This window comes from Neltuma alba, unplaced genomic scaffold (assembly GCF_004799145.2).
Source record: "Neltuma alba isolate B1F8T4 unplaced genomic scaffold, ASM479914v2 tig00010245_pilon, whole genome shotgun sequence".
Classification (NCBI taxonomy): domain Eukaryota; kingdom Viridiplantae; phylum Streptophyta; class Magnoliopsida; order Fabales; family Fabaceae; genus Neltuma; species Neltuma alba.
Window position 1 is genome coordinate 506838 of NW_021635173.1, and position 27600 is coordinate 534437.

General features: G+C 34.0%; 3 protein-coding genes across 4 annotated transcripts; 2 read left to right on the forward strand and 1 right to left on the reverse strand.

Moving 5' to 3' along the window:
- Positions 1 to 341: 341 nt before the first annotated feature.
- On the forward strand, positions 342 to 10749 carry LOC114755254 (dehydrogenase/reductase SDR family member 12-like). Its single transcript, XM_028944119.1, has 10 exons — positions 342 to 437; positions 556 to 617; positions 878 to 997; positions 1226 to 1325; positions 1472 to 1552; positions 1637 to 1686; positions 1788 to 1938; positions 2022 to 2078; positions 9732 to 9853; positions 10394 to 10749. Exons 1-10 carry the CDS (start codon positions 375 to 377, stop codon positions 10602 to 10604), a joined length of 1017 nt encoding a protein of 338 aa, XP_028799952.1. The 5' UTR covers positions 342 to 374; the 3' UTR covers positions 10605 to 10749.
- A 4924-nt stretch (positions 10750 to 15673) lies between these two features.
- On the reverse strand, positions 15674 to 17981 carry LOC114755270 (F-box/kelch-repeat protein At3g06240-like). Of its 2 annotated transcripts, none has more exons than XM_028944133.1 (2): positions 17890 to 17981; positions 15674 to 17083 (listed from the first exon to the last, which is right to left on the reverse strand). In XM_028944133.1, exon 2 carries the CDS (start codon positions 16900 to 16902, stop codon positions 15799 to 15801), a length of 1104 nt encoding a protein of 367 aa, XP_028799966.1. In that variant the 5' UTR covers positions 16903 to 17083; positions 17890 to 17981; the 3' UTR covers positions 15674 to 15798. The 2 variants fall into 2 exon arrangements, with proteins under 2 accessions (XP_028799966.1, XP_028799965.1); XM_028944132.1 differs by having other exon boundaries at positions 15674 to 17090.
- Positions 17982 to 26549: 8568 nt separating this feature from the next.
- LOC114755263 (uncharacterized) lies at positions 26550 to 27383 on the forward strand. The gene has a single exon (XM_028944126.1). The coding sequence runs from the start codon at positions 26550 to 26552 to the stop codon at positions 27381 to 27383; it is 834 nt and encodes a 277-aa protein (XP_028799959.1).
- The last annotated feature ends 217 nt before the right edge of the window (positions 27384 to 27600 follow it).

The window sequence follows — 27600 nt, forward strand, 5'->3', positions numbered from 1 at the left end:
AAAATTTTAAATCTAATTAGATATTCCAATTGGAAAAAGTCATGGGAGAAATTTGTAGCTGTTAAAGGTATATTTTGGCCTGTAAGGGTCGGGTCTGACTGGTCGTAAACAGGAACGCAATGCGCCTTCTCTACCATGTCATGGGTTCAATACCTGCGAGTGCACCTGGAATTAGTCTGGCCGGTTGTGCTGGGATACCCTGAGGCAGCGATACCATCCTACTCAAAAAAAAAAAAAGGTATATTTTGCATCATTCTCCTAAGTTGAATTATTATTTTTTAATATTTTTGTGATTGCATTTGCTGCCACGGAGGCACGCAAAACACGCGGTTCAATCCGGAAGTTGCACTTGGTAGTTGGAACTCACTCATCCCATGATCACTGTGACCTTGAGCGCTGACATCCCCCTCACGGCACTCGCAATGTTCGTTCTCAAGGTAAACCCTTCAGATTCCAATGCATTCCTTTATCCCCAAATCGTCACCAGTTCCTACAATTTGCTTACTTTTCGCTTTCTTCTTCTTCTCTTCTTCTTCTCATAACTTGTTTCGGTAGGCATGGAGATCAACGGCTTTCGCTGTTTATGGGTACCTGAATTTCACCAAAGCTGGATTTCTGTGAGTACCTTTGTTAATTCCTTTTCCCACTTGGTTTGTTTGATGAGATAAGATAAATTGCACTTCCTATTTTTTGGGAGTCAGCGACGGGTTTTGATTTGTTTGTTTGATGCATCTTTTATAAATCGAAATTTTGCTGCAAGAAACAACTTTGTACTTGCTTATCTTCTATCATTTGTTTTGTTTTTCCTTTTGGAGAGTTTACGTCGATGTTAAATTGTCCCATTCTTGCCTTGGTTAATTTGTGAAGTTCTTTGTAGGGAGCATTCGAAGAGATTCAAACCAGAGGATATGGAAGCAAAAATACCCAGTAAAAATTGCATTGTTACCGGAGCAAACTCTGGAATTGGCTATGCGACAGCGGAGGGTCTTGCCCAACGGTGATGATCTTTCTCTGACATTTTGTCTCTTCAATTCCGTGTCTTCAGTACATACTTATATTATATAATTATTCACGTTTTTTTGGGTACACATTGCACGAAATTTGATGAATGAGTTAAATTCGTGATTTGTGAACAGTGCTGTTTGCTATAGATTGTATGTTGATATTTCTTTTATGGGTTAAAAGGTTTTATATTGATATTGATACTGATTAATGATTCCACCAGTGGTGCAACTGTGTATCTTGTATGTCGAAATAAGGAGAGGGGAGAGGATGCTCTTTCTAAAATTCAATCCACAACAGGAAACCCGAATGTTCATTTGGAGGTATCACAATCACCTTGCTGCATATGCTGTGTGTTTTGACGTAATTAAAGAGAACAGCTATTCTAAATATCATGAATCACACAGGAGTTTGAAGACTCTTTCTGCAAGTTATATGCTTTTATACAACTTGCTAATTTGATTTGCAGGTTTGTGATCTTTCTTCTGTCAGTGAGATCAAGTCATTGGCATCCAGATTTTCTAAAAAGGATGTGCCAGTTCATGTGTTGGTAAATTCTCAATTGCCCTTATGCTTTTATATAAATTTTAATTCATGCGGAAAATCTAACTTGTATACAATGTTCTTTGTCAAGATAAACAATGCCGGCTTGCTCGAGAATAATCGAGTTGCCACATCAGAAGGGTGTGTCTCTATTGTTTTATATAAAAATTTGAGTTATTGGAAAATTCTATTAACATCCTATATTAATAGGTCAGCTTTTAATGTACTCTGCTGTAATCCAGGTTTGAGTTGAACTTTGCTGTAAATGTATTAGGAACTTATACCCTGACCGAATCAATGTTGCCATTACTGGAAAAAGCTGCCCCTGATGCTCGTGTTATTACAGTTTCCTCTGGTGGAATGTATACTGCTCCCTTGACCAATGATCTGATGGTAATTTTTTTATGAACATGCCATCTTCTTCAGTCATTAACATGATATCAGTATTAATTATATATTGGCTTGTTGCTATTCAGTACTCTGAGAGCAACTTCAATGGGGTTGAGCAGTATGCTCGAAATAAGCGTGTCCAGGTCAGTTGAACTATCAACTGTACAAATTTATAGTGATTCTTTTTTTATTATCATTTTAGTGTCGCCTTAAATATTGTTTTCTCTTTAGAGGTAGCAGGAACAGAAATCAGGCTTTAATTTGACAATTGAGTCACTAATGATAAAATGTGGGGGGAAATAGAATCAAATTTTAGATGGTCACTTATTTGGCATTCATTTAAGAAAATGAGAAGGCCTTGTTTGTTTGATTCTATATAAACCAATTACAGGCATTATTGTAAAATAAAAAAGAAAAATTCCTCACCTCGTTGTTTGATGGGCTATATAACAATTAAACTAGAAAATTTCGTTTGTCATACAGCATCTCAGTGGGAAGACCTTTTTTTTTGTTTTAAAAAAAAACGATATAGTCTCATTTTCTGTTTCCCCCTTGTCTGTGTTATGCTCTATTTACATTTTGCACTCTCCTTCAGTGTTTGCTTTTGGTCTGTTAAGTTTTGATTGCTGAGTGAATTTTGGGGAAAATGGAAGAACTTTGATTACTAGGCTGTTGCTACTTATAGGCTCTGTAAATTTTACCCAATTAATCATTACTTTTTAATATCAAAGCTTTAGGTGCCTGTCTCTTCTCATGGGGTGAGTGACACAGACAAAAATAATTCAAAATGTTCCTGAAGGATGGGCCTCCTTCATGTAGAATTATGGAAGGGCCGCTTCATAATAGGCTGGTCAATGTTAGTAATTTCTAGGAATGGCGTGAGCAGGATGATGTCTTCATTTAGTGAAGGAGAAATTGTCTCTTCTCATTGATACAGCTACTCATGCCCGATTCATGAGATGCCTAATGGATGACATAATATATTACAAAACATAATAGTTAGAAGGCAGTGTCCAATTGGATTGGTACCCAGTGGATTGAGGGCAGTTTGGAGTTAGGAAAGGTTTGGAGAATTCACACATGGAAGTTGAGAAACATGGGACCGGTTCATTCTGTTGAAACTTAGGACAATCTTTAGCAGACCTCTACAGCACGAATGAATTTCTGGGGACAGAAGGAAATGAAGTAAAATGGGACATGCAGTGAAGAAAGTACTGGAGATAATTGTCTGCATATTTTCTTGATTATTCCAATGCAGATTCGTACATAAATAGGCTTGGATTCCCTTGTAGTATATTAGGAAATCCGATCACATTGAATAGGAATTAATATGAGTGATTACATATAAGCAGGTGCAGTGATTCTAGCACCCGAGTAAGGAAACTCCAAATAATAAGTGATTTGCTTCTAACAGCTAGACCTAGGAAATCTGAGGGATTCAATTCTAGCACCTCCCCTCAAGTTGGAGAATAGATGTCTAGCATTCCCAGCTTGCTTCGAAGCCTTTTGAATTGTACCTTTGCCAATGGTCTAGTCATCATATCTGCAATTTGATTTGAGGACCGTATATAGGACAGATCTATGATGCCCCCATCTACCTTTTCCTTGATGAAGTGTTTGTCTATTTCCACATGTTTTTTTCTGTCATGGTAAATTGGATTTCTTGTCATCTCAATACTAGCTTTGTTGTCACACCAAAGGTGAAGAGATCCTTCATAGGGGATTTTGAGTTCCTTAAGGAGTCTTGTAATCCATATTCCTTCACATACTCCTAATGCCACAGCCCTTAGTTCTGATTCGGCATTGCTTCTGGACACTACAGATTGCTTTTTGGTTCTCCATGTCACTAAGTTACCCCACACATAAGTGCAGCATCCTGTGGTGGATCTCCTGTGTTCCAGTGATCTACCACGATCTGTGTCTTTATAGATTTCTATGCCTCTTTGTCTGTTTTTCTCAAAAAAGATTCCTTTCCCTTGATTGAGTTTTAAGTAGCTTAGAATTCTATACTCGGCCTCCATATGTTCCTCTTGGGGTTGGTGCATGAATTGATTAACCACTCCCACTGCGTAACTTATGTCAGGGCGTGTATGAGTTAGATAAATTAGCTTTACCATGAGGCTTCTGTACCTTTCTGAGTCCACTAGAGTGCCATTCGGTTTGAGTTCCAAGTTGCATGCAGTATCCATGGCTGTTTTGCTTGGTTTAGCTCCAAGCATCCCTGTTTCATGTAGGAGGTCAAGTGTGTATTTACTTTGGGACATATTGATCCCTTTTCTTGTCCTGGCTACCTCCATGCCTAGGAAATATCTAATCTGTCCGAGATCTTTCACCTGGAACTTAGCTGACAATGCCTTCTTGAGTGAGTTAATTGATTCTTCATCATTTCCTGTGATAACAATATCGTCAACATAGCTACTTTCTGATTGTTGTGTTTTACAAACAGTATGTGGTTAGCTTGTCCTTGGGAGTAACCGAATCATTTTAGGGCTTTGGCAAATTTGTCAAACCATGCTTTTGGTGACTATTGTAGCCCATGCAAGGATTTTTTGAGTTTGCAGACCTTGGTGATATTATCAGTCTTGCTCACACCTTCTGGGATTTTCATGTAGACTTCCTCCTCCAAATCTCCATTTAGGAATGCATTCTTTACATCTAGTTGATGTAGGGGCCAATCTAAGTTGGCAGTTGTAGACAGTAGGACGTTAATGGTGTTGAATTTGGCCACAGGAGCAAAAGTCTCCCCATAGTCGATCCCATAGGTTTGGGTGTACCCCTTTGCAACAAGTCTGGCCTTGTATTTGTTGAGACTTCCATCCAGATTGAATTTTGGAGTGAACACCCACTTGCAACCTACCACGTTCTGTTCTCCTTTAGAGCTTTTAGTTCCTCTTCCACTGCGTTCTTCCAATTAGGATTGGCCATGGCTTGTTGGAAAATCTCTGGTATCCTCACCTGTGCACTGTTAGTAACAAAACTTTGCATTCTAGTGGATAAGTTACCATAAGAGACAAACCTTTGAATGGGGTGCTGCGTGCAAGATCTTACCCTTTTTCTAAGTGCTATGGGCCATCCTAGTTCTTTAGAATCTGTTTCAGTGTTAGAGTCCTGGCCTAGCCTTGGAGTGGGAGGGCCATTCTTTTCATTGTCTGCATGATTGATTTCAGAATTTGGGTTATTGGTTTCTGGGTGTTCTGTGATGTTTTCTGAATTACTTTGTTTGATGTCATGGTTCGATAGTGGTGAGGTTGGTGTAGAATTTGTGCTGTGTTGTGGGGTTTTAGGTCTGTCAAGAGAGTTCCCAAGCCCGTTTAAGTTTTCAGGTCTATGGTGAGAAGTTTCAGGTATAGTGGGTGCAATTTCAGGTGCAATTTCAGGTCTAATTTCAGGTCTGTTTTGGGTTATAGGTTCAGTTTCTGGTGTGGTTGTTGTAGTTTCAGGTCTGTGGGAATTGTTTGTTTCCTGAATTAGCCATTCCTCTGCTCCATAATTCTCCCCCTAAATGGGTAATTTAAGGAATAAGCCTCATCTTCATAGAAGACAGTGTTTTTGGTGATATGTACAGTTTTAGTTTGAGGTGAATAGCACTTGTATCCTTTTTGTGTTGGGGAGTAACCAATAAAAATGCATTTTTCTGCTCTAGGTTCGAGTTTCCCTCCATTTTTTTGTACAAAGACTACACACGCGAATACTTTTGGAGGCAGATTGGTAATTAAAGGACAGTTTGGGTAATATTCGAGTAATGTCTGAACTGGTGACTTGAAATTTAGTATTTTGGAAGGAACTCTGCTTATAAGATAGGTAGAAGTTAGTACAGCATCCCCCCAAAATAGATTTGGGACCTTTTTTTGTAACATAATAGCTCGAGTTACTTCCAACAAATGTCTATTTTTCCCCTCCGCCACCCCATTTTGTTGTGGGGTGTAGACACAAGAGGTTTGATGATGTATTTCCTGTTCTTGAAGAAAATCTTTGAAAGTTCCACTTATGTATTCTTTTGCGTTGTCACTTTGCAAAACTTTGATGGTTGTTTGAAATTGATTTTTCACATAAGTAAAGAATGTTTTAAAGGTTTCAAAAACTTCAGATTTCTCTTTTGACAAACCCATGTCATTCGAGTGTGGTCATCAATAAAAGTGATGAACCATGGTGCATGAGAAAGAGTTTTTGTTTTGGCTGGACCCCAAACATTACTGTGAATCAAAGTAAAAAGAGCAGTAGGTTTATAAGATTGTTTAGGAAAGGAAGCTCTAGTTTGTTTAGCAAGTTGGCAAGTATCACATTTAAGAAACTCCAAAGTATTTTTATTAAAAAGTTGTGGAAACAAGTCTTTCATATATTTGAAGCTAGGGTGACCGAGTCTATATTGCCGTAATAATATATCCTTGTTTTGAGAATAGTGGCTGACCATCACTTTTTCTGTTTCCTTATTATTCATACTGAAGTAGTATAGTCCATCCCACTCCTTAGCCTTGCCAATTGTCCTCCCCGATGTTGGATTCTGAAAAACACAACCAGTGTCACTAAATAGAACATGACAGCCTTGACTTTTGGTTAGTTTGCTCACAGAAATCAGATTGCAAGTAAGGTTTGTGACATACAGTACATTATGTATAATGAGATGTTTAGAAAGTTCCACTGTTTCAAGTCCACACACACCAGTACTGATTACATTTGCTACTTTTACTTTTAAATTTTCATGACAGTATTTAAGAGTTTCAAAAAGGGATTTGTTACCAGTCATGTGGTCTGATGCTCCTGAATCCACAATCCATACATCATCACTAGTCACTATGGTATTGAGGGCTATTATAGAGTTACCTGATTGTACTAGATGAGTGTTGGGCAGGCTGGTTTGTTTTTCCAGAATGCATCTTAATAGCTGCGGTTCCTCAGTACTCAATTTGTCATTTTCTTCATCTTTCCTTTCAATGTGATACCCTTTCCTTTCTGTTCTTTGTTTGTTGTTCTGATTAGAGGGCTTTCCATGTAATTTCTGGCAAATCTCCTTGGTGTGTCCCTTCTTATTGCAGTGATCACACCATCTATCACCTTTTCTTTTCTGCTCTGTTGGGTTTGCTCCCTTGATTGCTAGAGCAAAGGGTTCGGATTGGGTGATTGGGACCTGGGTGAGTTGTTTCCTGCTTTCCTCACATTTTACCATGTTAAAGGTTTCAAATAAGGAGGGTAGAGGCTTAAGGCCCATAATTCTGTCCCTCACATCTTCAAAAACATCAGTTAGACCCAGCAGAAAATCACACGTTCTTTCTTTCTCAATAATTTGTCTATAGTATTGAGCATCAGCTATGCGTTTCCAGGAGTGAGTTTCAAATAGGCCTAATTGTTGCCAGATTCGCATAAGGGTACTGTAATATTGAGTCACAGACATTGTACCTTGCTTAAGTTCTCTTAGTTGCTTCTTCAGTTGATATAACGCAGCAGTATTGTCGATAGAGGAATAAGTTCGCTTGGCAGCATCCCACATCTTTTTTGCTGTCCGAGCAAGTAGATGCCCTTCACTGATCTCCAAGGTCATTGAATTGCACAACCAGGTCATGACCTGGTTGTTTTCAGCAAACCACGTGTCAAACGACGCATCATCAGGGAGAGGTTGTGGTGCTTGGCTGTTTACATACTTTTCCTTGCATCGGCCTCGTAGGTATATCAAGACGCTTTGTGACCACTGGAGATAATTACTCCCGTTCAGCTTGTGGGCAATCACCATTTGCTGATTTTCAGCTGCAGCGGTAAATTCTGGTGCCATTGTGGAGCTACCAGATTGTTGGGTCGCAGCAGTAAATTCTGGTACCATTGTGGAGCTACCAGATTGTTGGGTTGCAGCGGAGGGTGATGAAACCTGGAGGCCTGATGTGTTCGGCTCACTAGAACAAGTCATTAGGGCTATCGGATTGAAGCCACTGGTCGCCTGGTTCCATCGCAATGTCCCAAACAGTGGAGGAAAATCATTGCTGTTCATATTCAGGTCTTGCTATCTCCGATGCTCTGATACCATACCGGCGATAATTGTCTGAATATTTTCTTGATTATTCCAATGCAGATTAGTACATAAATAGGCTTCGATTCCCTTGCAGTATATTAGGAAATCTGATTACATTGAATAGGAATTAATATGAGTGATTACATATAATCAGGTGGAGTGATTCTAGGACCCGAGCAAGGAAACTCCAAATAATAAGTGATTTGCTTCTAACGGCTAAACCTAGGAAATCTGAGGGATTCGATTCTAACAGAAAGACTTCACCTTATTGGAAATGAAGTAAAATGGGACACGCAGTGAAGAAAGACTTCACCTTATTTCCATAGTTTTCCAGTCACTTCCCGCGATATTAATTTTATTTGACAGAAATATGATAGGAACCAACGTCCTTTACCAGTTTATTCAAGGAAGAGATGGTAGCCCATCATTAGGAGAGTCAGTTTTGGGACATGTGGCCATAGTGTGATGGTAGTTATTGCTTAAGTTGACATCTTTCTATGTTAGTTTCTGCTAGTTACTTTCAGTTTTTGTCCTATGTTTCTAGTAGTTATCATAATTGTTGTTGTTGGCATTAAGTATATGTTATGTGCTTGTGACTAATCATCAATGAAGTATTTTTTATTCTAATTTGGAGATTCCCTTACTTCTAGAATACATATTTTGGTTCTAGAAGATTTTCCCCTCGTTCCTTTCTCTCTTTTCCACCCTTTCTTTTATTTCTACCAAAATATTAGTAAACATGTCATACTAATACGAGGTCCATGATGAGCACGGGCTGAGTTCACATACTATTGGAGAATGCCCAAATATATGGGTGAGGATCCAGTTAATTAGCTAGGGAAATTGGGGTATCAATTATATGTCTATTAGAAGCGGGGGTGTTTATTTGGGGATTCCATGCTGGTTGGGAAGGCAAGGAAATTGTAGAAACAGTCTTAGGAGAGCCTATGCCTCAATGCATGAGAACCGAGTTTTCTTCTTCCATAGAGTTTATGATTCAATAATACCATATCTGTGACTGTTTCCTCCAGTCTGGCATGTTTAAATGCTTTGGAGGTTTAAGCTGTGCCTTTTGTCTACATTCTGTGGGATCACACCAAGCTGAGATCCTTTAATTCATTTCATTCTGCACGTTCCCTTCAACTTATTTTACATCATGCTGTAACATCTTAAATGCCTTATTCCCTCATAAGAGGAACAATCCAATGTCGTAGTAGCATGCAGGCAATGGAGGCTTTTGGAAGTGGTAGACCACCCTTTCTTTAGTTTCTGAAAAAAATGCTCAATTCCTCACACAATTTAATTTAGCTCTACAGTGAAATCCATTTCTTGGATCGTGTCTCTATGCTTGCAACTCTTAATTTTTGCAGAAACCTTAATGTCACGTACATTTGCTGGTTACACACTTTCTTGCAAGAGATACCTGTGTTCAACCTGGGATTATGAGCACATATGTATAGTTTTTTTTTTTTTTTTTTTTTTTGATATCATAACATTAGTAGCACAACTTATTAAGTCCAATGGACCTAATGATGATCCACACTAAAGACAAAGAATTATGGTGGTATTATTTCTGAGTGCTCATGAAACTGGATATACAAAAGGAAATGGTTTTTCTAAATTTTCTCATATTACTGCTCGCTGAAATTCCCTCACTTTATTAAGTAACCTTTCATTTGAAAAACTTGAATTCTTAGGAGAAGGCTCAAGAATAGTTTTATTATTATCTGTGGTACACATGTTTACACAAAATCCTGTTGGGCTTGAAATGTATATTCACTAAGTTTACATATTCCAGGTTGCCCTAACAGAAAAGTGGGCTGAGAGATACACAAACAAGGGGATAGGATTTTACTCGATGCATCCCGGTTGGGTTGAGACTCCTGGAGTTGCCAGGAGTTTGCCAAGCTTCAATGAGAAGTAAGTGTTCACATCATTATGAGGTTTTGCTGTTTGGTTATTGAATAAAAATTAAGTAACCTAACATTTCACCCCTTGAATTGAGACGTTATTGAAAAACTGATGCATCAATTTTTATTGGAAATTTTTGGAAGCTCAGCATTGGGCTAAGCCATGCATTGCCATCACATTCAAAATGATGAGGCTTGCTAGTGTAATTATCAACTGGAACTGAACATTTCAAAGTGTTCCATTACACTTTAAAGTTTGTATATCAATTTTAAAATTAGGCTTTAGTTCACGGCAGTTATAATGTAATTTAAACTATAATTGAACTTTTGTAGCAACTCAGCACCACTTTGTTGAATCCTTTTAAAAGTTGTCTCCACATGTAATGTGACAACTCTTTGGGGGGGAAAAAAATGATAGCACAGACTTTGAAACCGATTAAAAAAAAAACAAAAGAAAAAATCCCATCCATGAAACCAATGATATCATCAACAAAACTTGGCAGATTTTAAGTAGTACTTATATTGATTTCTGTCATTCTGTGATTCATAGGCTTCAGGGGAAGCTTCGAACAAGTGAAGAAGGTGCCGACACTCTGATTTGGTTGGCTCTGCAGCCAAAAGATAAACTGGTATCTGGTGCCCTTTATTTTGATAGAGCTGAAGTTACCAAACATCTTAAATTTGCTGCTACCAGTGGGTCGCATGCTGTGATAGATTCTATTATAGGTAGACTAAACTCCATGGCTTCTCTGTCTGCCTAGGTGGAGTACTTTTACCATGAAACTGAAGACCTCATTCTGTAAATTATATTTTAAGCATATGTTAGTGAAAATAATAGTGATAGATCTCAAGTTTCTTTTTTTTTTTTTTAAATCTGACTACGGTACATGGAAGCCCAAACCTGGACTAGAAATTTGGTTGCAGTGATTCAATCACATATCCCAAAGTTCCAGAGTCCCAGTCACATGGAGACGAAGGGCGAGCTTCACTGTCTAGATGATAAGTTGCATTTATATGTAATGTTCATATTTTAGGGTCACTTATTTTCTATCTTAAAAATATACTATTTCCAGTTCTTAATATAAGACCCAATTAGCTAGTTTGAGGAGATTAGGAAAATTAGTAAATTACTTAATTATAACAGATGTTATATGATCTCTTTAAAATACTTATATGCATCATGAGATTATATATCAATTTATAAGCAAGGCAAATTAATTTGGAAAAGAGCAATATATATAAAAATACTTTAAAGTAATTTAGTAACTTTCTTAATATTTTTAAATTAGTAAATTGGATCTTATATTAAAGACTAAAGTAGTATCTATTAATCGGGTCAACACAAGGTCCAATTCTTCATTTTCCTAATAATTTCTTAATGTCCTTGTGTATTAATTTCACTGAGTTTGGATATATTTTGCTTGGAACTAGATTGAGTTGTTTGACTGAGCTAGTGCCAGCACTTACATCCAGAACAGTGTTCCTTTACTAGTTAATAGTAAAGAGAAGAAAATGAAAAGATGATTGAATAATTGCTAAACATTTAAGAAGAGCTATTGAGAATTGCATAAAATTTGTGGTAACCAGGTAGCAAATATTTTTTATGTAAATGAATTGTATAAAATTTGTTGTAACCAAGTTGACAAACTTCTAAGCTTTAAGTTGGCAGGATAATTCTTTGACTGGACTCACAGCATTCTTTAGTAAAAGGTGAAATAATAGCTTTGAGATATATCTTCTTTTATTCTGTTATGAATATTGGAATTTTCTCATTGCTAAATCAATTTTACATAATTATTTGTTGGAGTATTTTTATGCCTGCACATTAAATTCTAATCATTAAATGGAATGAATATTATTGAAAAAGTGTCATAAATTTTCTATATATTAATTACAAATAGTCATCTTAAATTTTTTTAGATGCTACAAATAAGTTAAAAGAACCTTATATTTAGGTGTGGAAGTATGTGTTTAATACTTTAATAGTTTAATTTATAGGAAGTCGCTATTTATAAAATGACTTATTTGAAGTTAGTGCAGTATCAACAATAATTAAGTTAAATGAAAACGTATTTTCTCATTTTCAAATTTGTATTAGAAGATGACTATGGGAAAGTTTTCCTCATTTAAGGGTCAAAAGACAAAAGTCAAAGAATCATCAACTAAAATCCAAATTGGTAATCGTGCTTTGCTACCCAAATCCTATTTTTATTCTAATTCCAAATTTTTTTTATCGAAATCATTCTTATTTAGTGCACGTATTAATGAAGTTTTTTTTACTAAGAGATGATTTTAATGCACATAATTAAATAATTCAACTTAGGAAAATCAAAATATATTTGTTATAAATTACCAGTTATGAGCAAGAGGTGGCGAATACCAAGCTTATCCCTTTAATGAATGAATTGTCATTTGAGGCAGAGTGATTCTCGTTTTATGGGGACATAATATATGAAAAATAAAGAGAAAATCATGTGTAAGTTTTATGCAGAACCAATGTGACTTATATACTGGCTCAAAAACGAAAATTTAAGAAATCAAGAAATATCCCAACAAATGATGGATTTTATTTTATTTTATTTTATTTTATTTCCAACAAATGACGGATTTATTGCTACTACAAACAACTGCCCCTATTTCTGAAAATCAAGAGCCCGCTTGGGAGAGTGAAAATCTAACGATGGAAAAAAAATGTTGATTTTCTATCAATCTTGTGCATTGAGTGGCAACATTTTTCCGCAACCCATTTTTCAGCGGCAGTAGATTTTCCACTGTGCAAGGAAAAATGAGTTCCCACTTTTGGTGGGAACCCATTTTCCATCACAAGCGGAAAAATACAAAAGACTAAATTGTCTTTCAAATTTGAATAAAATGCTCTGATCAATGAAATCATGTGAAGTTGTTTGAATACCTAACGTATCATTGAATCTTCATCTTTGCCATATGTTTCTCTATTTTGTCACTGTTGAGTCGCTCAACTAACCCACATGGATTGACCAACAAGTATCAAGCTTCATTAAATAAGTTTTTTTAACAACATTTGCCTCAATAAAAAAAAAAAAAAACCTCTATATAAACTAGATATGATTTTTCAAATCTGATTCAAAATCTGGTAAGAAAAAACATTTCTTGCCCTTGCTTACCTTTGCGATCATAACTTTAAAATTAAAAAATGTTTTTAAATGGATCTTGTTGAATTGAAAACTATATTTGGACAGTTTTTCAATGATAGGTCGTTTGTCTAATTTAAATTTAAACTGAAAAAGTTATATATAATCAAAAGCTATTGTGTTGAAAGCATAAAAAGTAGAACGTAACATAAACTTAATAAATTCAAATTTTGCGTGAAAAATAAAAAAGTATCGTGTATAAATTGAAATTTGTTGATAAAAATTTGAATTTACATTAATAAATCTGTATTTAAACGTTAAGCTATGAAAGAAATGAACATATTCGAATTGATTGAAAAAAAATTAAATTTATTGCATCAAATTCAAATTCGTTTGAGTAGATTCGAATTTGACATTTGCTCACCATCTTGAAAATAAATTTCAAAATACAAAATTTTTTTAAATGGGTCTTGTTGTATTAAAAATTAAATTTCAAGGGTTTTTGCAATGATAAATCATTTGACTCATTTAAATTTAAATTAATAAATGTGTGTCATCGAAAAATTCACATTTTATTCGACTTTATTTATGTCCATTAGATTTATAGATTATTTGGTTATACTTCCTTCTTTTCTTTGCTTATGAATTATATTTTATTTATTTTTTATTTCATTATTTTTAATAATTTAATATTTATTGTTATTTTTATATTTATATTTATATTTACTTAAATTATAATATATTTTTATTATTTTTTTAGTTATTGATTTTTTAATAATAATATTATTATATAAGGTTAAAAATCATTTTTGCTTAAAAATATTATATTCTTTCATTAAGGGTAATACAATAAAATTACACAATTTTCTAACTCATTTTCATCCAACTAAATATAAAATTTTTCATCAACTCTTTTTTCATTCTAATGCTTACCAAAAATATTATTACTTAAAAATTTTTCATTCTATTCCTTTTTCATTCCAATCAATTCTTTCTGCCAAACGGGCTCTAAGGACTAAGCAAATAACAGCACAAAGACTAACTCCTAATGAAAGAATATAATACTGATCAATTTACCATTTCACCCTTACATGTTAGTTTTTATTTTTATTTATATATTACATAAATTAATTTACATTTTAATTCAAATTACATAATTTAATAAAAATGCAATATTGTTATATTAATATGTGTATTAAACAATTAGTACAGTATTTTTTACTCTAATTAGCATGATAACATTTTAAATAGGGAACACCATATTGAAGGTACCTATACTTTCTCTCAATTTTTAATTTGGTACCTATGTATTTTTTCCCTTTAAATAAACATTTAATTTTATCTTTTTAGTAACATTAGCTCTTATAACTTTATTCTATTGATATTTTTAGTCTCTACATAAGGATTAATGATGTTAATAGAGCAAAATTAAAGATTTAGTCAAGAACAAAAAACACATAGGTACCAAATTGAAAATTGAAAAAAAAGTATAAGTACCTCCAATATGGTTTTCCCTTTTAAATAATCAAATTAACAAATTTACTTTGCTTTTAAAAAAAATAAAATTTTTAAAATCTTTTTGCTATGTTTTTTCTTCTTGCTTTAGAACATATTTTAGTTAATAAAATAATATTTTTGTAAAAATTAATTAATTTATAATAATATAATTTTTCATGGTAATAATTTTTATTATCATATTTTTTATTATAATAATACATTTTTATTTAAAATTATTTTTATAATAATATATTTTTTATTTTTTATGAGCATTAATGAAATATGAAAAATAGTAAAATAGTAAAATGGTCTAACATTTTAACTAACCTCCTAAAAGCCCCAATTGGGAGTGAAGTTAAAATGAGGGAAGATTTTTGGGGGGGGGGGGGGGGGGTTTGCTCTCCTCACCTCCAAAATTTCTAACCAAACAAGGGGAGGGACCTATTTTCTTTTTTTCTCCACCCTCCCCTCCAACCAAACAGGTCCTAAATAATTTTGAATTTGAGCTCACCTTCAACGAGTGTCACCATCACCTTTCAACATATTCATCACGCTCTCAGATAAATATTCATACAGCATTTCCAAAGAATATACAACATAGCATGAAAATGTACACACAAATAACTAAATTCACAAAAATTTTCAATCTCCATCCAAAAGCATAGTCATACTTATATATATATGGAGGAAACAAAACATCCAAAAACAAATTGTGACATCATAATGGAATTTGACAGATAAAACTAACAATGTCAACTTTTCATGGAAGTCCCCATTTCTAAACAAATGTTACAGCTTAAAATGTCAAAGGCTAATGTGAGAGGGGGGGAAAAAGGTTGGAACTCAACCAAAGCAAAAAGAAAATGCATTTGTTATTTCCAAATAAAGACAGCAAAAATACAGAAGGCAGAGTAAACAAATAGAAGAACCATATCCATAATGGAAAGATGAATCTGGCAGGCGCAGAGGAGGGAAAGGAAAAGTACAAAGAATGTGATTTTTTATTCAGAGCAATGAAAGAGGAAAAAAAGGCATCAATTACTTTCCTTGCTTCTCATACAAGATAATTAAACAAGTGATATATTATTCACCCAAAAAAAAAAAACATTGGTATGCTCAGAGAAAAAACAGGCCCCGAGTTATAGTTACATCTAGTGTTTCATCATTCTAGATAACATCTCCAAAAGACATCATATATTACAGGCACAAGAAAATCCAAACTATTAGAGATTCCTTTCCATCAAAAGTACTTAAACAACGTAAATCTGGAATGTTTGACAGGGGTTTTTCCCGTTTTACCAAAAAAAAAAAAAAGGAAAATCTGCAATGTAATAATTAGGTTTTAGAATCAACGGTAGGTGCCAAGTGATACCAAGCTCTCCACATAATTCCACATATTACGAACATAGCCGCATTTGGGAATATCAAACCTCTTAGCATCATTAGTAGTAGGATTCAACAGATATAGAACATGTCTTCCTTTCACATCATCCTCTTCAGGAAAAGCTTCGCAGACGATCTGGTTCCTCCAAACAGTCATTGGATATAACATGTATGGACAAGGACTGCTAGTATATATTTTACTCCAACTCCATCCCTCCCCAGATGCACAATTACCTTCCTCCATCACCCACAAATCAATCCAATCAGAGCTTTCATCATCTGCATCCCAAATGTTAGAAAGCATAGCAAGCTTATTCTCATAAACAGTAAGCCTTTCACTTGCATTATAGTCTAACTCAGGCCTTGGCAGCAATGTAAAGACTTCCTTTGCTAGTTCAAATGAAACTATCACCTCTGTATCATCCTTCTCCTCTGCACCTAGTTTTAACCCAGACCAAAATATAGCTCCATTAGTTGTGACACTTCCAGCATAAAGTTTAACCCCCTTCAAGTTCCCAATATCTATTCCTTTCCATGTCCCTCTACTTAATGAAAACACTTCCACTCGATTAACCGCATCACCAAACTTGGCATAAGTTCTCACTATCTTGTAATCATTAGCAACTGCACTGAACCCAAATCCGACCTCACATTTATTAGAGTCAGAATAAGTTCTTCTAGGCACATATCTAAACGCTCGATTCGCAGGATTCCACAATAAAAGGGAAGGAGGAAATTTTTTATCACGATTGATTTCAACAGAAAGCAAGCCGTTGCAGGAACCCACAATCATAGCACCATTGACGGATTTGCTCGAAGGGGCATTTTGAACTTCATGGAGTTGTAGCCTGCAATCAAGCAAACACAAGCGCAAAGGACTCCGTTCTAAAAGAAGAGAAAGATTTCGATGACCGAAGTGGTGAAGGTGGTCTGCAACAAAAGATCGAGTTTTGATGAGATTTTTCCACTGTTTGCACACACATTGAAATCGAAGCAGGGACTTCACAGGAAGCCGTTTGAGAATATTTCTAATGATTTCTTCATGAAGAAATAGAGTCTTGCTGTCCATTCCCTTTTGATTCCTAAAGCTCGACCGGCAAGAACAGATCTCTCAGTCTCAAGAAAAGCCCTTACAAGAGAACTCTATAGATCTTGATAATATTAGTTGGCGAAAATTCACAATCTTTCATCATGTTCCATATTTCTTCACGTGACAATGCACTGCTGCTTCCAGTTATCCCAACACATAACTTGATACTGAAAAATCAAATAATTATAAGAAAGTGTGAAGAAGACAATTTGAATTCAATTCGTCGAGAAAATTTCATCAAGTTCCAAGAAGATAATATGCCCACAAACGAGATTTCCCATAATAATTCAAGAGGCAAAAATAGCACACTCGAGTGTGGTTTGCAGAATGATTGCCACAATAACATCATAAATAGCAAAAACTTCACAGAAGATCAAACTGAAACACCAATGCAATAAAAGAATAATACATCAAGCAGAGTACATGATTGTATTTAAATCGATAACACCAGCATCAGTAAGCTTTATCCAGGCAATATAAGAAGCAACTTAATTTTCACAAGATTCGATTCAAACTTTCTTCTATTTAAATAATCCAAATTCCAAAATGATAGACTTAAATATTTGAATTTAAAAGACGAAAAGAACTTGTCTGAGGTATGCAAATTAAGTAGCAAAAAAAAAAAAAAACACTAATTTCATGACCAATGAACTGAGTCTTGCTAATCTGATGGTTCAACGATCATCATGTCTGATTTATGTTTTCTCCAAGTGAGGAAGTTCATTGGTGATAGATAATTACTGACTTAACCAAAATTTTATGAAAACTCTTGTTTGGAGATTTGCGTCTTCTAATATCATCATCAGTCAAAGAACTTTTAGCATATAAAGCATCCGACCATTGCTCAACTTTATTGATTAAAATTTCATAGGGAAGGGACAACTATGGAGAGAATTTCTATTGTATGGCCCCCCTGAAGCAGGAAAGCATATTTAGCAAAGGCGGTAGCCACAGACGCAGACTCACCTGGAGAGAACGAACTCAGAGATGACAAGAATGACGATGAGACTGAAGAAGACTATGGGAGAGATGGCGGAACCATGGACAACGATAGAGCAGGCGGCGGCGGCGGGAGTAGGGAAGCGGCCAAGCACACTGCGTGAAGAAAGAGTGGCTAAGAGTGAAGCATAAAGGCCCAAAAAAAAAAAAGGGAAGAAGAAGAAAGCAAGTTAAAATAAATCTTTTTATCTTAACCTTTTTTTGGGCTTTCGCCAACATTTCTGTCTTAATTGACTTATAGCTTGCTAATTTTTTTTATATTTAAAATAACGGGAAAATGATTATATCTTGTGAAAATCAAAAAGACAAAAAAGGAACTCAAATAAGTAAAATGCCCAAACAGGCATTTCATGTTTTCCTAAAGTGACTAAAATACCCATAAAATGAGAGAAAAAGCAGCTAAATATGAAAACGAGAACAGAGTAAGACATTGAAACTACATGTGAAGGATGAAAACTGAAAATAGAAAGTTTAGAGCAATACATTTATTGTTAAAAAGAAAAAAGTGTGAGTCATTTATGTTTCGAAATGAAAAAAAATTCAAAGATTCTTCACGCATTGAATTAAAATCAAACATGTCACCTGTTTTAATGAAAATAGGTTGCTTTCACTAAAACAACCCACCATAATAACTAAAAAGAACGACACCTATAACAGTAGTAAATATTAGATAGATTAAGCATATAGCACTGGTGTACAAAAATGCATTGTCTAACCATTGTTATGATATTTGACTTGCTATTGTATACAGAATTTGTTTACAAATACACATTTAATCACTGTTATTGTGTAGTTATTTCGTCCATTTTTCATTCATTTGCATACAGTTTCACTAGATTTGTAACTTGCATAATGAAAATTAGCATTTGCTTAATGGAATTTGAAACATGTTTCCAACAGATTTTCAGTCTGTTTTCAGGAGATTTGCAATTTGTTTATTTGAAACCGTTTCTATTCCATTTGCTCCCAATTTTACTAAACATGTAGCGTGAATAACAACTTACTAAATGAAAGTACCAATTTTCGTAACAAGTTTTGCAACCTGTTTTTAATCCATTTGCTCAAAATTTTACTAAACATGTGGTGTGATTCATAGCTTGCGTAGTGAAATTTGATGCTTGCTTAATGGGATTTGCAACATATTTTTAGGAAATTTGCAATTTGTTTATTTGAAACTATTTTTAATCCATTCGCTCATAATTTTACTAAACATGTAACGTGAATAACAACTTGCCAAATAAAAGTGACAATTCTCGTAACAAGTTTTGCAACTTGTTCTTAATCCATTTGCGCACAGATCTTATTAAACATGTTAATAGGATTAACAATTTGTGTGGTGAAATTTATCACTTGCATAATGGAATTTGCAACTTGTTTATTTGAAACCATTCTTAATCTGTTCTTTAAGCACACAATTTTATTAAATATGTAAGGTAAACAACAACTTGTGAAATGAAAAGTGACAATTTTCATAACGAGTTTTGCATCCTTTTCTTAATCTATTTGCATACAATTTTTCAAAACATGTAGTAGGATTCACAACCTGCAACAAAAAACTAGTGAACAAAAAATCAAACCGAATCGGCTAGTTCAACCGAAAAACCGATGAACCGGTCAGTGGTCCGATCGACTTAAGAATTGAACAAGCCACAAGTTGAACCAGAGGTAGTCAAACTGGGAGTGAACCGGTGAAACTAGTAAAAACGAACCGATTTGAATAATTTTATTGCTATTGATCCTATTTTTTCTCATTTAGCTCCTAATATCTCATTCATTATGAATTTGAATGATGATTTTAGTATCAATAATTATTAATTTTAATTATTAAGGAACTATAAAGATCAAAATTCTTAATATTATTATACTTTGTTATTGTTAAAATCAAACTATTATTGTATTTTTTTGTATTTTTTTATTAGTGATTATTATTGTTCTTGTATTTTATCATTTTTAATTAAATTATATTATTTTAATATGACTGGTTTGATCCCAGTTGGACCTTGGTCTGACCCATTGACTCTTGAACCACTACCTCAACTGGTTTAATGTCCGGTCCAATTTTTTGTTCCTTGCAAACAACCATAAATCAAAACTTTAGTTCTCTAACAATTAATTTTCATCAATATGCGTGACATTGAACACACACTCTTCTTCCATTGACAACTCTAGCATAGGATTTCATAATTAGAATATTGATTTTAACAACACTAAGCAGTTTATGCTTATTATTTGCACGTAATCCTCACAGTCACATAATCACTTGCCACCATTTTTTTATTTCTGATATGTCTGTCTTTCATTCTCATCAAATACTCAATTTAAACCCTCCTTACCAACAAAACTAACCCCATCTGACGTTGAAGAAACCACAAAAATGAAGAACTCAAACCTCATCATTAACTTCTACCCACTTACATAATACTGCACATTCTCTCCTTCTCCTACTACAAACCCACTTACCCACAAGCAAAACCCATCCAAATGAACAACATCTGCAAAATGATGATGGTCGAAGGAGTAGGATAATAGCATTTTGAAAGATAAATGACTCACATTTTCCTCTTTCCAGCATTAAACGTGTTACTCCAAGCTTTCTCTTTTCAACTTTCATCCTTCACGTGTTCTTCAATGTCTTGCTCTGTTCTAAATGTTTTCACAGTTAGCTGTTTTTTCTTTCACTTCATGGGCATTTTAGTCACTTTAGCAAAACATGAAAATCCCATATTTATACCTAATAACCATTTGGGTATTTTACTTATTTGAGTTCCTTTTTTGCCTTTTTAATTTTCACAAGATATTTCATGGTCATTTTCCCTTTAATAATTTAATTCTTATTATATAAAATTTATTCTGGGTGAAAAGACAAAAATCCCCTTGCATTTGGAGAATGAGAATTACCTTATTTTTTTTTGTAAATCGCCTAATTTCAGTTGTTATTCACTAAATATTTACATTTAGAGGTTGTGAATTTGTTTATGTTCTTTGTAAATCGTTAAATTTTAATTGTAAATTATTGAATTTGAGTTGTTTATTTACACCTAAATATATGTATTTGGAATTGTGAATTTTCTTATGTTCTTTGTAAATCACCGAATTTGAATTATAAATTATCGAAGTTGATTTGTTTATTTACACCTATTTATCTTTACTCTAGGATTATGAATTCCCATATAAACAACTCAAAGGTGGCAATTTATAAGAATTTTTGTTTAAAAAAAATTAAATCACAGAGATCTTTATCTTTTCATTAATAAAATTTAATTTCATCTAAAAAATTGTGTAGTGAAATCTCATAATTTTGTGTGGGCTATTGGAAATTAATTGTTTACTGTGGGAGCTAACTGAAATGTTCCCAAAAAAATTAAGTCACTATTAAAATTTTCCTTTGGTTAATGATTAAAAAAATATTAAATTTTAAATAAATAATAATTCAAAAATAAGTCTTTAAATACAAGCTTATTAAATACCAAATAAATAATATTAACATAAATTTATTGAATTTGTTGGCAAAAAATTTATTGACTTTAAGGTGATAATCGTTTTGAAACAAAACTAAAGCTCCAAACTGTTAATCTTTGCTTATATATATGAATAACAGTTTTTGACTTAAAAACTATGCACGAAATGATAATAATTAATAAAACATGTGAACTAGTAAACTTCAAAATAAGAGTTCTACCTAATGTAATATTCCAAATTTTAAGCTTAGAAACACCAAAATTAATCTAAAATGAACAGAATACCAGACTTTTTTTGACAGAACTTCCTTGGAAGGACGAGAGGATTTCTAGAGACTAAATCCCAAAGTAAGAGTTTTCTAAAACAACGAAACAAACAAGTTAGAGACTCTGATGAAGTCTCAAAGACTCAAGTATGAGAATTGAAAATGATTCTTAGTGAGATGATTCCTGATGCTAAATTTGAGCAGGAATTTAATTATAAATTCAGAAAGTTTCGAGCCAAAAAAAGCAATGATGGAAAGTACACTCGAAAATTATAAAAAAATTTCAAAAATTCTATAAAAAAGGGAAATGAGATTCGAAGACCCATATAAGGAAAAAAATAATAAAAATACCCCTAAAAAATGATTAAATTCCTAGAGTTTTGGCTAATTACAAATACTAGTCAGAATTGAATTATTTAAAATATGAAGACGTCTCAGATAATTAGAAAAAAAAAAAGGGAATAATGCTTTAAGAATTATCACAAGTTTTAAAAATGATTTCATTCCCAAAAAGCAAAGAAGTTAGTTTTAACAGAATTTAAATCTTATTTATACATCATTTGAGGAAAGTCAAAATAAACCATCTATGAATTGACTTTTGACTTGAGAAAAAATTGGAGAAATTTTCCATGATGAAAAGGTAGTATTGGTACCTAGAGACAAATTCTCAGAGTCATGGATCGGTAGAAAGCAATCAGTCAAATTACTCCGAATTAAATATTATTAAACATTTTAATGAGGGAAAAAAGGGAAGAGCATCACTCACTCTTTAAGCATGATATATAATGCCATGTGAAGTTATTTGGGATGAAAAAAGGGTATCAGAACATGTCCTAAGGTTATCAAGTAAGTCAAAACTTGAAAAAGTACCAAATATAATATAAAATTGTAAAATAGATGGAGAAATAGTTAATGATAAGAGGGAACATGCATTTTTTCTATTTTCCCCCTATTTTAATCCAATTTGACGAAGGGACATGGATAGAATTTTACAAGTTGTTAAGGGGTATGCTTGGAAGAAATGAAATTATGTAATAAAAAATACTAATTTTATGCATATATAATAGGTGGCACGAGGTATCCCCTGAAATGGCAATGGAATTGAATGAGGAGAACACCTAAGTAGATTAATGTGGCAAAATCATAAAGGGAGTAGAGCAAGATGAAGACAAGTGCACGTGATAAAGGTAAATGATAAATTTGAAGGATTATCAGAAGATAAATTTGAGCCATTCTAGAAATACCCCGTCCCCTCCTTCATGGCCAGATTTTTGACCAACTCAAAAGCATGAGAGAGAGAGAGAGAGAGAGAGAGAGAGGAAGTTTGGCCAAGTGAGAAGGAGTAAGGAGGAAGAGAAGATCAAACCAAACCTAAGTGAAATTAAGTCCCAAATCAAGGTAAGAGCGTGAATATCCTTCTAGTTTATTATGCTTTATGAGTTAATGGTTTTAAATATGGTTTTAATGGATTTTGGAAGGTTAAAATCCTAAGATGAAATGCTGTCCAAATGTGTTTAAGCCATGTCAAAGATTGTTTGGTGTTGGAATAATGATTAAAATGAAGAAAGGGGTGATAATCAAGTGGTTTTGTGATGAAATTAGAAAGAACCCAACTTCCCCTATGTTGTGTAATATTTTGGCTAGACCTGGGGTTCTTTATAGGGTTGGATTTTGATGATTTTAATGCTTCTAATGTATTTAAAATGAAAAATTGTGTGGGGTAAAGTGAAAAAGGAAATTTGAAAGTATTGAAAATAGAATTTTTTTCCCCCTAAAACCCTATAGTGTTCGACCAAGTAGAATTCATGGGGAAGGAGTTAGATTTTGTTTAATTTAAACTTGGAAATAGATTTTACATGTACAACTACGGAGGAATAGTATATAGAATTAATTTTAGAAAGAATAGAAATTAAGCTCAAAAGTTAGGAGTCAAGTGATTCAAAGAAAGCAAAATGTTGATAGTAATGGTGATCATGGCTATAATATACTCATTATTAACCTAACATATAAACTAATATATAATTTAATATTATATAGAGCTATGTTTTAGAGAGATCATATCCCATTTGTCATAATTAACAACTCTATTTAATTTTCTTAATCAAACCAAAATTATTTGACTCAATCTTATAGTAAAGATAGAAGTGAATAATATATTACATATTATATTGATAGGTTTGATTTTAGATCTAGGTATGTTTCTAGGCCAATCAGCAATAGCATATAGACCTCAAGATCGAAAGAGGAGGCTGGGAAAGAGAGGAAGAGACAAAGCCCGTACCGTTGAAAGAGGAAGAAGCTGAGAGAGCAACCGACCAAGACCGAAAGGTAGAAATTTTTGTTTCTATTTCCACGAGTCTCGTTTCTTTTCACTATACCCAGCATTTTAATTAACCAGTTTTTGACCTCTTCTTGGTTTTCCTTTTTGTTTGGACATAATCTATAGAATAAGCTCCTATTATATATTTTCTCCTCTTTCCCTTCTAGGATGGCCATGAAAAGAAAAAGAGATTCAATGGACTCTAACACATTGAAAGAGGGTAGAGAAGTTGATGAAGACCCAAAAGTTCATCTATTTGGGATTTCATTGGGTGATCTTCCTTGTGATATTGTTACCAAAAGTGTTAAATAACCAATAATAAGAAATGTTTTGATAATGACAAGTTTGATAGTTTTCTTTTAAAAAATCTGATATAAGGACATTTTAGTTATTTGACTATATTTGCAAAATACCAGATCAAGCACAATTTTCTTTCTTAGGATTTTGACTTCTTAGGTGCCTAAATTAAAATATTTTAATTTTTAACTTCTTTTTATGTCTTTTTTTTTCGGTTATATGTTACGAAAGAAAACACGTAAAAAGGTTAAAATTTATTTTGAAAGACAAAAAAACAAAATTAGAACTTTAAATGTATCACTACCGTTGAAACACCTACCATAGAGTCATAGACTCCCTTAAAAAATGGATGCATACTTCGATTTTTTTTTTAAAAAAAAATCTAGATCTATATTTTTTCCAATACTCCCCCAAGCTATGATTTTTCCTTCTTAATCATATTTATTTGAATAGTTAATCTATTGTTCATAGGTATTCCATATGTTTATTAATTAGTGACATATTCTACGCTTCTAATAGTAAGAGATCATGCAGTATCCAAAAAAAAAAAAAAAAGCAGTGATGATTAAAAAAAGGGAAAATTTTCATTTAAGGACCGCAGTACACAATTAATCTCAAACTGCCCCCACAACTTTCTGAAACTGCACTGCAGGATCAAGGGGTCAATCTGATATTAATTCCATAAGCGAAATGACGCCACTGACCTTGGTAAATACTCATTTCCCGCTGAAAATGAGACATATTGTCAGCTATGTAAAAGAGAGAAGAAAGACGGAAAGGGGAGAGTTGACGCCATTTCCTACCTCTCTATGCAGCGCACCAATGATGAAAGGAGATAGCTGACAACCATAAGCTGAGAAAATGCAATGGCAGAGCTTCACTTTTGAGGTTCGTCCCACAGCCGTCTGTCGAAGTCAAAGTTAGAGTTGGTGGAAGAGAGAGAAATCGCAAGTCTACCCTACGATGTTGCGTCTTCTCTGGAAGTGGAGTCAGCTTGGCAAGAGGTAAGATTTTGTTTTCAAAATTTTAGTTTTGTTCGTGTGATTTGGTGAGCACAGGTGGGTTGTAATGGGTGAATAAGGAAGAAATGAGTATTTTAGTGCATGGGTATGTAGGTTGGGAGTGACTTGCAAATCTGACGGTGTTTTTGGTTTTTAGTTTAAGAAATTTATGCTTATACTGATTTAAGTTGTTAAAGATATGGTGTTTGTGATTTTTGAAAAGTGGGTGCTCATTGAATATAATGCCCTGTTGAAGGAAGTTGGGTAGGCCAAAATGAAAGGGAAATGAGGGTGTGGGCTGGAATGGGTTATATGACGCGTAGATGTGTAGAGGAATGGTGAAAATATGTATTAGAATTGTAAATTTACTAATTCTACTTGTGTATGGGAAAAAAAAAAAGAAATTTAGTGTTGTGAAAATACTAATTGTTGTTGTCAATTTTCAAATTGCTGATGTAAACGTACACTGTCTTTAATTAGTAAAAGTTGATTAAAAGTCATACTTAAATGATGTGTAGCAGCAGAGGATAAATGGATAGCAGTAGTGGGAAACAATTATTTTGCATCTTTCGTGTTGGAGGGCACTTTGTAAAGACCTCTGAAGGAAAATTCATTTATGAAGGGGGCATCATTACTGGAAGATTGATAGAGAAGGGATGACATATGAAGAACTACAATGCCTAGTAGCTCATGATGTGTGGGCAGGGACCTATGAATATAAAATGAAGTACACAGTTAGCTTTGATCGGGACACATTCTTGGATCTTGTTGACGATATTAGTGTTAGACAAGTAATTGAATACAATAATAGTAATGGCCATGTTTATGTTTATGAGAATGAGAAAGAGTTCACACAAGTGTCACAGTTGGACAGTACACAAGAGTAAGTTGTTTTCGACTGGTTTTATTGAGATTGTGCGTATAGGATAAGAAATCTGTCCAATTTTGATAAATTGAACTGTAAGACTCAGTAGTTGTATTTGTTTATGCAAGTTAGATGATTTGATCGACCCTTGTGGAAGGTTAATATCTCCAATGGAGTTGGATCTACACACAGACAACATAAAACATATCTCTCGTACAAGGTATGGCAACACTGATAGGAAGTCTAGTTATGGAAATACTGCCAACCCCAATAGCGGTGATGAATTTGTCAAAATGGGCAGATTTGTTGATGTCAAAAGGGAAAAACTTTGTTAGTGCTGGACATTTTAGAGAGTCATTATATAAGTATAGCCTTGCACACAACTTTGGTTACTGATATGTAAAGAATGATAAGCATAAGATGATTGTGAAGTGCTGTGTAGATGGTTGTCCCTGGGAAATTTCAGCATATGGTGCAGATAACAAGAATAGATTCCTAGCTGTGAGAAGATTTAACAGTGAACACTTACATTGTGCACAAGACAACTTAATTGTCCCTCACAGAAAGAGGTGCAAATTTACTTCGGCAGTCATAGTAGATGAGTTGATATCTTGCATACACAAATCTCCAAATGACATTAGGCGGGATTTGGAAAGAGAGTGTGGGGTGAGTCTCAACTACGAACAAGCATATAGGGCAAAAGAGAAAGTATTGGCACAAATTCATAGTTGTCCAAAGGAGTCTTATATGTTAATCCCTTGGATATGTGAAATGTTAAGGGAAAGTGATCCAGAAACGGTAGCAAAGTGGGTTATATTGTCACATAATAGATTTCAAGCTGTATTTATTGCATATAGTTATTGTGTAAAAGGGTTTTTGGAAGGTGGTAGACCTATATTATATGTGGATGGATGCCACCTAAGCGGTATGTACAAAGGTACGTTATTGGGAGCACAAGCGTATGACGCAGATAATGAATTATGCCCACTTGCATATGCAATTGTTGGAAGTAAGACGCTCAATGAGTGGGCATGGTTTCTTGGTAACATAAAGGATATTACAGGATCATTAGAAGTGACAATAGTATCGGATAGGCACAACTCAATAAAAAGCACAGTGCAAGCCTTGTTTAGAGGAGACCGACATGTTTTTTGCAACCATCATGTCAAGGAGAATTACAGTGCTGAGTTCTTGAAGATAACCAGGGAAAAGAGGAGGACCAGCGGGCAAACCAAGAAAGTTGCACTAACTTGATTCTATTACGCAAACTTGACAAGACTTTGATTGCAGTATGGAAAAGCTAATGGGATTTTTTCCAAAATTGGGACAATGGCTTCAAACAAATGGAGACATTGAGCATTGGGCACAAAGCAAATTTTCTTACAAGAGGTGGGACAATATCATAACAAATCTAGTTGAATCCTTTAATGCTTGGCTTGTTGGTGAGAGGAAGCACAACATAGCTGTCTTG